The 12,363-nt window shown below is 43.8% G+C and overlaps 1 protein-coding gene across 1 annotated transcript in view; it reads right to left on the reverse strand.

Annotated features, from left to right (window-relative positions):
• Positions 1–1,450: 1,450 nt before the first annotated feature.
• The window catches only part of ALOX5 (arachidonate 5-lipoxygenase), a 23,874-nt gene continuing 12,961 nt past the window's right edge, over positions 1,451–12,363 (reverse strand). The window contains exons 6-14 of the mRNA XM_003207969.4: positions 11,819–11,991; positions 10,920–11,066; positions 10,618–10,821; positions 10,309–10,395; positions 8,821–8,999; positions 6,751–6,872; positions 5,359–5,459; positions 3,247–3,417; positions 1,451–2,923 (exon numbers count right to left, since the gene is read on the reverse strand). Coding sequence (XP_003208017.1) covers positions 2,744–2,923; positions 3,247–3,417; positions 5,359–5,459; positions 6,751–6,872; positions 8,821–8,999; positions 10,309–10,395; positions 10,618–10,821; positions 10,920–11,066; positions 11,819–11,991 — 1,364 coding nt within the window. The 3' untranslated portion in view covers positions 1,451–2,743. The remainder of the gene's footprint in view (positions 2,924–3,246; positions 3,418–5,358; positions 5,460–6,750; positions 6,873–8,820; positions 9,000–10,308; positions 10,396–10,617; positions 10,822–10,919; positions 11,067–11,818; positions 11,992–12,363) is intronic.

Below are 12,363 nucleotides of genomic sequence, written 5' to 3' on the forward strand. Positions count from 1 at the left end.
TTTTTGTCATTTGCCTGAGGAGAAAACATTAGGGTTGTACTCTACTTGCAAAGCCAAAGGGTCTGGGAAGTGTTTTCCTATTCTCACTACCACTAATGGTGTTTCATAGTTGAAGTGCTTTCTTCTGTGACCAAGCACTGTGAGGAAGGACAGAGATAACAGAGCCTTCTGAGTCTCTGCCAGAGCATTCTGCAGTGAGCATCTCCCAGTCGATAAAGAAGTCACTGCAACTGGGAAAGACAGCAAGGGTGCTGGAGCTGAGAAGGCAGGTTACATACTGGCCATCAGCCATCCAGCTAAGACACACGCCACTGACTGTTCAATCCTGTTAAATATTACTTTAAATGTGCATCATCTCACATCTATCACTCAGTTGAGTGCACTCACTTGAGACCCACTTCAGAGAGAGCTGATCCTTTCATGTTTGCCCAGAAGTGATCTTGGGAGTGGACATTGCAGGACCTTAGAAGCGTGACCTCAGGGACGCATTTGTTCAAGCCATAGCTAAGGATGCAGTGAAACAACTCACAGGCCACACACAAGAAGGTCTCTTTCTGGTAAATGCTGACTGGCTGAAAAGGGAGCAGGGAGTAGGATGGGAGAAACTAAGTGCTGTGGCATTTGCTTATATTTGCTTCCTTACTAGTGACAGTGTTACCTTTAACCTCCTCACCTCATTCCACAGCCTCTGCTGCAGTTAAACCAGGTTGCTGGTATCAGCCTTGAAAGCTGCACAACAAATTCCCCAAACTTCCCCTCAGACCCAGGTTCACAGGCTTAGGATGCAAGGGAACAGATACAAGAGACCAGCCCTCAGACTCTCTTCCTATACTTTTTCCAGAAAATGCTTGACTGTGCAGATCATTATCATAGGAAGGCTGAGGCAATAAGACATTCACCATATACAGGGAAAGAACATGAGCTAGGGGCGTGAACTGGATATATTGCATCAGCTTGTTGTGAAATTCAGCTGAGCATTTTTTTTTTTTGTTTTTGTGGTTCGCATGCTATGGTCTCTGGTCCTCTGGCTGTCTTCCAGCACCACTCACAATCGCATGCCTTGGTGCCTGCAGCCATCATTCTCATGGGCTGTGGTAAGAGGAAAACACACAAGTCATAAGTGTACTTCCTCCAGAGAAGGAAGTGGTCTCACTGTCCACATTTTTGCTGAAGCTCTTTCACTGGTAGAAGAAAAAGGAAATCAGACTACCATCAAGGGTCTAAAATCGTTGTCCTTTCCAATTTTGGATTTCATATGAAACATGAAGGACGCTTTAGCACCAATCTTATTTGGAACTCACACGAGTGACAGAAATAACTGTATTTTCTCAATGTACAGGAGCTTCATTTCTCTACACAGCACCTTATCTTCCTTATATAAACCTTATATTCCTAACAAGTTTTCCAAAATATAGAGCATTAGAAAGTGAGTTAAGAAATAAAAGCTAAATTTTCTTGTTCAGTTCTGTTTTATTAGCATAAGCAGCTTTCTCATATATTTAAAAAACAAACAACAAAACAAACACTGCAGGCTTACACCACTAATACAAAAAATCTGGGAAAAATAATCCAAAAGTGTTATTAATTAAACTACTACTCTTAAATTTCCCAAACCTCACTTTTCCCTTTTGCTATCTCTGTGACTCGTAACCTTAAACCAAAGCCCAGATACTTGAGCCTAATCATCTCTGAATATAACAGACACAACTCGGATGTCTCTAAGGTGGAACAGATTATACTTAATTGGTCAAATCCAAGGATCCTTCTTTGAAGCCATCATTTGACCTTTCTCCATAACCTTTATAGAAACTAGCCTTTTCTTCCCTCCCAGAACAAAAGAAGCTGCCCACAATGCCCAGCCTTCTCAGTAATGAAACTGAGAATAACCACTGCTAAGTCTGTACTTGTTACTATGCTAAGCAAAACATTTGCCATGCATATCAGTGACAGAAAACTCTTCTGGCAGATGCTGAAACAAACCTTACTAGTTTTATGTAGAAAATACATAGGTATATATAGGTAAAAGAATTCATTTCCTGTAAGCTAGATTTTCTCATTTTAGACGAGAAAAGTGACTTCGCTATAAGAAGGTGATAAAAACTCTTGTCTGTGTTATAGAAATGTTCTGCTTCTACCTTCATCCTGACTGGGGCATTCAAAGTTGTAATGAAAATATTTAACGTAAGTTTTTAAAATCAGATTATAAACAACACACAAACTTGAAAGACTACGAATTCAAGTCAAGAGCATCATCTATTAAAAATAGGAAGGACTTAAAAGATGTGACCTGTTTATTGCTCCTGATACTATTTTCATTGAATCAGATGAGCGAAATGAAGAATATGAAGACACCCATCTTCATTCAGTACCTTTTCACTGCTATGTTCAATTCTCACGCACAGCGTGGCAGTACTCAGCTTGAAAGCAGTGTAATTTCTATGATTTCTCTGTTTTGACTGGGAAAGAGAAAGCTAACACTAATGCAGGTATTGATTCTAGGAGTAATATAAAAATCTTGGTGATATAAGCTTGTAACGAATTTGACCTAAGGAGTCGCCAGCTAAAATGTGTGCAAGATTTGTCATAGTTAAATTTGCTTTGAAAGCCAAAATAGAATATGGGTCAGCTCTGATGGAGAGGGCGTGTTTGTGATTTTACAAATTTCTGAAAGGTCTCTTATGAGAACCATATGTAACAGGAAAACATGCACTGGTTTTATACTCCGCTGAGCTCTCCTAGTTGCTCAAACAGCAACACTGTTGGGAATGCGATTTGGGGACAGGTAGTAGTAAGGGAGCTTTTTGTTCTTGTTGCGCTCAGTGATGGCACTGACGATCTCATCCAGATTCTTGCGGAATTTTGCCATAGCCTCTTTCACCGGCTTCTCCACAAAATGTTCATCCGGATACATGCCCAGAAACAGCTAGTTGAAAAAAAACCACCAAGAAATCATGCTTTGAGAATTAAAAAAAAAAAGACTGTTCTAACTCAATGCTTTGTCATCCAGCAGAACAACACCCTAAGCTTTAGGAGTGCTACTATTATGCCCAACCAACATTTAAGCTAGCCTACACTAGCACTGCCAGTGAAAGATGTGTCCCGCCCACCCTCCATCCCTAGCTGCTGCCTCTCATCCATGGATACTCAAGTCAAACACAGCACTCAAACACATGAGTCAGTGTGGTCCTGCCAATAGCTCTTGTTATCTCCCTATGTCCCCCACCTCCTGGAGAAAGGTCAACTTACTTCATTGTCCTGGAACTGGCTCAAGGCCCAGACAGCTCCCAGATGCCAACAAGAACGTCCTCTGTCTGGCAGACTCTCTACAATCTGCTCGATGGTGACTGTCCCCTTTTCTGTCGGAGGAGGGCAACGCATTGTCGGTGGGGCATTGGGAATCCAGGAGCACCAGTCATACTGCACAAGGCAAAAAAGCACAGCGAAAAGCTACAGTGGCGGGTATTCAGGAACGCTTCAAAGGAAATTATGAAATTTGGCACTGGGGAGTCTGTTTCTGTAATAGGAATTCCTCAGAATGAGAAGATACTAATGAAACTGAAGGACAGAGAGATGCTCTTGTGAAGCACTGAAGGAGGTAAGAAAGTCCCTATCTTTCCCAGAAGTATCTCACAAGGGAAAGAGTGCGGTCACCTCCATAGGAGCAGTTATTCTGCTGACCACATACCCAGATTCAGTTGTCAGGCAAAGAATTTAGCTATTTTAATAAACAAAGATCTCTTCAAAGTTTGAGGTTATCTCTGATAAAACCACTAAAATGGGTAAAATTTCCTTTTCTCTAATTGCTCTATTCTGCAAAACCTGCTCTAAGAACGTGACCACGGTGCTGTGGTAAAACAAGCTTGCAATTTTTATTGTGTTTGGAGGATACGTTTGCTGTTCTCCAGTCATATTGCATCATTCTTAAATCACCAGATTTGGTGATGTTCCATTATCGAGGTTGTGATTCCCTATGCCAGATCACTAAGCTTGCACATGCACTTTTTGCTGGGGCATTGGCAAAGCCTCTATGGCTCTGATACCCCAACAGACACCCACCAATGCAAGCCATGGCCACCTGCTAGCATTTCATTGCCAGGCTGTTGGGTAAAGGTGGTAGGAGAGGCAGCTGATGGCAAATATGCCATGTACATGTGGTGTGGTGAGCACTGGACTGGGAACACAGAGATGTAGTGGGTGCCCTGTCCATGGAGACATCCAAGGTCAGGCTGGATGGGGCTCTGAGCACCTTATTGAGCTGTAGGTGTCCCTGTTCATTGCAGGGGAGTTGGACTAGATGGTCTCTAAGAGTTCCTTCCAATTAAAACAATTCTAACTCAGAATTACTTCTGGGATACCTCAGTGCTGCAGGATGGTGATGCCTCACCTTGCCTCAGTTACCATCCTGAATTTTGCCACCATCTGAGATGTTGCAATTACCATCAACCTTTATTTTCAAAGTAGTTTTTCCTTACTTTCATATATATGTCCGCCTATCCTGCCTGATGGATACCTACTAGACACCACAGAGGACCTGGAGCCCGTCCTGCTGGCTTTAATACAATTTCACCTTGTAGCAGCTTATCTATGCCACCTCAGAAAGCAGAAGTACAACTCCCACAGACATGCGTAAGGCATTTTTCAACGTTAGTAAATGCTCCAGCAGGCCAGCTAGATTGCTGTACTGCTGGGACTGAACTGCTGAAACGTCCAGCTGAGCCAACTCAAAGACAGAGAGCTACATGTGCTGCAGTCACAGCACCAACCTGTATATGTTTCCTAAGCCACATCTGAAGATGGGATATATGCTGCTTTGGCACAAACATACTGCCAAGTTTGCACAGCTTATCACAGCAGTTCTTGGTAATCACTCATGCACCCATTTGCAGCAAATACAAAGCAAAGCCTTTTAGCATAACTCATTGCATTTTGTTGCAGAATGAGCCACAGACTACCAGCATGTATACAGGCAGTTCAGGTGATGTCTGGAAGGCATGGGGCTGTGGTATCTAGACTGCGCACCTGATCCCCTCAGTATTTCCAAAATGGGTTTTAGTAACCCATTTAAATGCTTTAAAACAGAATTGTTCCCCACGATAAAGTGAATGAAACCAAAATATACAAGGTATAGCTCCCAAACCCAAGTTTCAGCGCCTATGTAGTACTCAAAATTATTCCAAATGTTTCCAAAATCAGTATTTCCACAGTCCTCACTGGGATTTGCAGACGACACTGCATTTAGTTCACCCAGAAAGAGCAATGTAATGTCTGCTTATCTATCAAACAGCACTTCTCAGCCTGTGCCCTGGTAGGTGCATCTCCCAGCCCAATAGGATGAACAGTCTTCCCAGAAGTTCCTACCTGACCAAAATTCACAGCTGCATGCTGGGCTGATGTGGTGAATATTATCACTGTGAGATATTCTGCTAGTTTCTCCCGTGTCTTGATCACCTTAGGAAACCCTGAATGAGGGAGAAGAAAAGAATAAGTAACCCAGCCATGAAACAACGCAGTTACCCAGTAGTCATTGGTTGAAGGTGTGAATTGGAGGACCATGCAACAGTCACAGCAGGACATTCTCCTTCCGACTCTGTTACTGGTTCTGCCATGTGCTCTAACAGCAATTAATCAAGCTCTGTGTCTTGGCTGTCCAGTCACAAAAGCAGAGATGATCCTGCCTTTACCTCATACAGATTTGTAAGGCATCATCATTGTCTGCAAAGCAGGTGGCGTTCCTTAGGAGAAAGGCAAAGCATAATTATACCTTTAAAATATATGGCATCTCTGTCCTCACACCTACCCTGCGTCAAGGAACCCAGAGAGTCCCTTTTCCTTCCTTCTGCAATGCAAGCAGAGAAAATTCACGCCAAAGAGCAAATGGTTGTCTGCTTGTATTTATAAATGTCTGAGGCTCAGCAATCAAATGCACTGTGGGAACAAGTGTGGGGAGAGCTTATTTGCTGAAACAATAAGTGAGGAAATGAGAACTTCTGAAACAAAAACAACAGAATGAGGAACAGAAATAGTTGAATCAAGCAGTCTTTGAGGGGGAGTAATCAAACAGAGCTATTTAAAGAAAGAACAGAATAGTCAGGGACAGGGGAAATATTTTGTCACCAAAGCACATTTGAGCCTGCATCTTTCCTGCCCCAACATTAGTCCTGCCCTCCACTCCCTGTCCTGTCCCAGCCCAGCATGATGGCAGGTCCCATGATAACTAGAGATCTGACAGCACCTTGGGGTGAGCTGCCTCTGTGACAGCTGCTGCCATGTCTGCACCATGAACGTGCTGTAGATGCAAACTCAACCTGGCAGGGGCAAGAAGACATGGTAGCTCTGGTCAGGTACCAAGCCCAAAGAGGAGAGGATACACAACCATTCCTGCACACTCCTGTCCTCAGCACACTGTGCTCATCTTGTAAAGGAGCTCAGCATGCTCCTGGTCAGAGCAGTGCTCCCACAGCAGGAGTGGAGACAGTAAGGGAAGGCCAGCTGTTCCCCACTTATGCCCTTCCTATTCTTTACAGACCCAGGTCGTCCTATTTGCTCCTACAGCCCTTGTGGTAGCTGCAGTGTAAAGAGGTGATGCTGCAGGCTGGGAAGGTTTTCAGCCCATAGGGGCAATCCAAAAAACTGAGTCTGTGGGCCAAGAAGGGAAGGGGTCACCAGCGGTTCAAGACGTGCAGTGCACACAGCCTTGCTATCACTAGAGACCTAGGAAGATGTAGAGCTGGCCAGGCCATCGTATCTTACCTGAGGCCTTCATGCCCCTCATCCCATACATGTAAATGTCTTTGACGAAGGCCTGGAGTTCCACATCTTCACACACCACCTCATCGCTCTCGTAGTAAATTTGAATCACATCCTCTGCAAAACTGCAGACAGAGGAACAAATGAAAACAAACAAACAAACAAATGAGCAGAAAGAAATCCTACTGAAGACCTTCTGCTGAGCGTACAGAAAGGATACACCTTGGAAGAGTGGGGGGCAAGAGCAGGGCTCAGCACCCTCCACAAGCGGTGGGAATGCAATTATTTCCAACTGCAGTATCACTGCTCCACCATCAGAAGTATGTTGGACCACAGTCATAGAAACATGAAATATCCCAAATTGGAAGGGACCTAAAAGGACAGGCTGGGGATAGAAGTCATTTCATTAAAGAGCAGATACTGACACCCCTTCACAGAAAAGTAGGCTATGGTTACACACATGTGAGTGGGCTCAGGTGTGAGGACACCCAGTGCTTGGAAGGTATTGCTCACACTATTTATAAACCAAGTACTTACAATGAATCTCTCAGCCAAGTCTGAGGCTGTGTAATATCCTCCTCCAGCTAACACTGACAAATAGTCAAACTAAATTGAATTTACTATCTGGTATTTGAAAAGATAACCTATCGCAATCAGCACAAGAGAGAACAGGAAAGAAAGGAAGGGCAGGAACAAGCAGACAGGCAATATCAAGCAACCACAGAAAAGTAAAAATTTCCTTTTCTCTCAAATGGGCACTAACAATTGTAGGAAATATGGAAAGATATTCCCTGCACCAAAATCATAGGAGACAAAGATATAAACAACATTCTAAACATAAGTCTTGTTTATAAACACCTTATTTTCTGAAAAGGAGGTATGCTTCATTCTTGCAAGACCTCTCCAGACACAAACTTGCTGCCCTTCTTGACAAAATCTAGTCCTTGCAATTTTAAGGCACTTTAAGAAAGGTTTAGTTCAAATCAGTCAGTGCTTCAGTTTACTGGGCTTCAAAACACAGCTCTCTCGTGAACCACATTTAACATTTCTGCTTCTACAAGAAGCCAAATGAGCTCACATGGGTGGCTCTGGCTGCTGCGTTCTCTCTCGGTTTGTGCATAGCTTAAAAAGCTAATTAAATTCCCTTTGCAGGGCTAAATTCATAGAATGGTTTGAGTTGAAAGGGCCCTTTTAAAGGTCTGGACCATCTCCCCTGCACTGAACAGGGACAATTACAGTGAAATCCTACAGATGAATACAAACTTATGCAGGGGCTTCTGAAATGTAGAATGCAAGAATATAGGCCTGTAAAGGGCAGGAATCAAACATCTCTGACCAGGAAACCGAGCAGGAGCTGAGAGTTAGTAACTGTTTTTCAAGATGGGTTCACAACACTCCCCTTAACCCATGTGATGGCATTTATTCCCTGTGCTAGGACAGGATCATTTCAACACCTGAGGAAATTATTTATTTTAAATGGTAGCCCCCATTGAGCCACAGCACTCCACTGGCTCTCAAAATGATCTGTTCTATCTATCAAATGGTAATTTGGCTATAGTCTACCCAAAATCTTTTTTATTGTAATTTTAGCCTTCATTTTCTTGAAGGCTAAAGAGCCTGTGTCTACAGATACAGGGAACAATTCTTTCTTTCTGATGAAACATTTTATCTTTCTCAATACTCCACCTGTCTTCTCTCCTCTACACTTAAACTGCACTAACTCTTGGAATTTCTCTTTTCTCCTCCAGCTCCTGTACCTCCAGCCCCAGTCATTCTGAAAACACGTTGTCCAATTCATGGTTTAGCTTCATTGCTGACAAGAGAGAGAAGAAGGATCATAAACAAGTTCCATGAGCAGCAGACACAAATGAGGAAACACACAAACCACATACACGAGAGGGGAGCACCAGGCACCAACCAGTATGACTGATCCTCTCCTATCACAAAAAGACGCCATGTGATCAAACAGCCCAAGCTGTATTCACAAGAATGTGATGTAGAGCAGAGACAAAATGGAGTGATGTCTCTGGGACAAAGACCTTATCGGCCCTTTCCAGAACTACAGCCTTTTACCTCTTTATTGCCTCCCATACTCTAATGCCATCATCTCGGTAATAGTAGTAGGGGATATCCTCTTTGCTGTCCATCCCCTTAGCTTTGATATCTTCCGGGAAGCAGAGTGAGCTGTAAGTCAGATCCTTCATTGCTTTCTGAACCATTTGCACGTGTCCTCCTCCACCTGTAGCATTTGCCTGCAGGAACAACAGCAAGATATGAGCAGTGAGAGATAAATTAGGCTCACTTTGTGCCAAGACTGGCTGTCCAAATTCCCAGGAGATGTGCTATTACCAGGAGAAGAAAGCACATCTCCACACAAACAAGTACCGAACTGCAGAGGTCTACTGCAGTTCTGCATTTTGACCTCAGAGTTTTCACACCTTTTCCACGGACCACAGATAACAGATCCATTCTCTCCACAGGCACATCCTATGTATCACCTCAAAATAATATAATGAAACACAGTAATGAAGTGTAGAAGTACTGAACCCAGAGCACTTTCTGCCAGCTCCATGCTCCAGAATGAGTGTATGTGTGAAGGAGGGCAGCCAAGAGTGTGTTGGACCAGAGCTTTTGCTAAATCACCAAGTGATGCTGCAGAGTGGTTTAGGATTGATGATGGGTGGTGGTGGTTAGAATCGGAGGCTACTGTTAGGCACCTTTGAATTTAAGCCAGGACAACAATCCTGCTGGATGTTTGAGTGGGAAAACACAGCATGTTCACAACAAACAACACTGCAAAATCCTTTAGATAATCACTGCTCAGAAGCTCCCAAATTTTGCTTTGTGGTGTTAGCACTGTAGCAGTATGCAGCTTACACTTACTCTCTTTTGTCTGACTGTACATTTACACTGAAACCAACAATTCTGGAACTGCATGATCCTCATTAGCAGGTCTTAGCAACACACTCATCCCACATGCATGGGGTACAGATGCTGTCCTTCCACTTAGTTGGACAGGAATGTCTGCCAAGCCTCCACAGTTAGCAGAGGAGCACAGAAGACGTAGAAAGAACCTGCAGTTAACCTCTCTTTTCTATGTAGGCAGAAGAACTTTGGAGCATGGAAGCTGCTTTCTTTTTTTTTTTCTTTTTTTTTTTCCCTCCCCTGGTGCCAGATGTATATTAGGAACATGTCCTGGTTGCAGCTAGCACATCTCCACAAAGAGGGCTGCTTGCCAATCTGTTGTGGTTCCTAGATGTGGCATGCTGTTTCTGGGGTAGCAAGGAGACGAAGAGCTGTTATCACAGTAAACACTATTACAGTCAGGCTTAGATGTTTGGATATCATACAGTTCTGAACTGGTTACTTAGAGGTGAAAGATATCATCTTCAGCACAGGAAGTGAATTAACTGAAGGCATCATTTCTGTGTCTCAGATGATGCTGTTTATATTTGTGCTTTAGCAAAAAGTCAAGAAATAACACAGTATGTAATGGATAAAGAATTAAAACACGTAGGGACCCATGAAAAATAACAAAGATTTGCAAAGGGGATTACTTACCTTATCAAAAAGGCCACATTCACAGATGAGTTGTTCTCGAGCTTTGGTGTTGATGGCTATTGTGAATCGCATGTGTGGCACCAACAGCTGTGAAATATGACAAACAATGGTAGAGGACAAATTCTTTGACTGAATTCAACAATGTGTAGAGTTTGAAGTCCTCGATGAGAGCAGCTAGCTCTACACTGCCTTGCCAGGCAGGTGGTCAAACCATCCCAACTGAGCTACCACCAGGATGTACTTTTGATTTGTCAAGCCAAAAAGAAAACCTCCTTGACTTCCCCAGAACCTCTTCACGGAAAGACCAACCTTGAAGAGGGGATGTACAGCAGGCAGCTGCCGGAACATGGCAATGCTGAACACCTCTGAGACGAGGTGTGTCCTTAAGAGATGGGTCACCGTCTGGTGGATGTGGAAATCAGATGAGCGAACCCAAATTTTGGCAAGCAGCCAGTCATAGGTGGCATCTGAAGGAAGGAAAATGGGATTTTCTGGCCCAGGCTTTTGACCAAGCTGAAAGAGATGAAAACAGTACAATCCTCAAATTCATGTGCGTTTACAGTGAGACAATAAGCAATGTGCCCCTTTAAGCATTCTGACAGCAAGCTCACCTGGATTGCAATGGGTACTATTTTATTCTCCAGATTCTTGTACAGCAAACAGATGGGTGCAGCCAAGTACTGTATTGTGCATGGGTCTGTCTTATTGGCATCCACGCCATCCAGCAGTTCATAGTCCACAATGAAAATGTTTCCTTGCTGGAAAAAAAGTGAAAAGGATTTGGTGTGTTTTAACAGAGAGAGGGAAAAATGAAAGAACACAGCAAACTGTTCCTGGTGGGAAGGTCAGAAAAAGAACAGGGCAGCAACTGAAAGGTAGATGAGAGAGGAAGAAGACAGCACTGAGAGAGGTGAAGAAAGAAAAGCAGAAAGGCACAAGCAGTGAGGCTCACAACTAAGACTGGGGAGTCTTGGCCAGGGGCTGGTTCATGCCCTGCAGTTACAGGTCGCTGCTAGTCCACCGTTGCTCATGGAGGCCAGGAATGATGTTTGCCATTGCAAGCAAGCACCTCTATACAAGCTGTCCGACTTGTGTCTGCTGACCCTGACAGCAAACCTCTCAGCAGAGAGCGACTGTGTACTTGGCATTCATTGTGATGAGCAGTGACATTGAGGTGCAAAAAAGTTTCAGACTATTTCACACCCCATGCTCATTGTACAGACAAAAGGAATATACCATCCTCCTAGTCCTTCTTCAGCATGTTAGTTCAGCTTTGTCGGTGACAGAGAGTATCATCCTTCTGGGAAAGGGTAGGATGCTTCACACTTCTGACACTCCCTGTCCTTTGAGACGAAAACACCGTGAAGGTGTTTCCTTTAACCGGACCTGGAAAAGGGCCTAGCCTGCAGCTGGAGTATGGAGATGTGGCTGAAATGTAGCTAGAACATGGAGTGCAGGTCAGAGAACACAAGGAGGAGCAGATGGAGTCCAACTTCACCCCAAGCGCTACCTTCACTTCTTCCTCCAGGGTCAAGTTCCTCTCCAGGCTGCACTCTACCATATCCATGGTCACTGGCAACTTCTTGGGAATCTCTGTGCATCGCCGGATCAGCACAGGATTGCAGCCATTCAGGAACTGGTAGCCAAACATAAAATCTTCTTTCCAGTGCTGCATCACATATTCTAAAGGAAAACAAATCAGCAGCATCAATATCACTGTATTTCAGATTCCTCTGTTTCTCCCCCACTCCTTTTCTTAAACTGCACTGAAACATACAACTTCTATGAAAAATATGCTCTCCATCTGCAGACCACTTCCTTATGTCTTCCATGATATTCTTCAATCTTAGTATCCAAATTTTTGGGGTTTGTTATACAGACAGATAAGCCCCAGAACAATGGCACAGGCAGGGGAAGGGAAACACCCAAAGTGGGAAGGGAAAAAACGGCAGCAAGTGAAGCTGGGTGAGAGGTACTTGGAGAATGATGTTGACTTTGGGCTTCTCACTAACACTGTTCATTGGCTGTTTTTTTTATTGTTCCCCCTCCCCCCCC

This window comes from Meleagris gallopavo, chromosome 8, assembly GCF_000146605.3.
Source record: "Meleagris gallopavo isolate NT-WF06-2002-E0010 breed Aviagen turkey brand Nicholas breeding stock chromosome 8, Turkey_5.1, whole genome shotgun sequence".
Taxonomy (NCBI): Eukaryota; Metazoa; Chordata; class Aves; order Galliformes; family Phasianidae; genus Meleagris; species Meleagris gallopavo.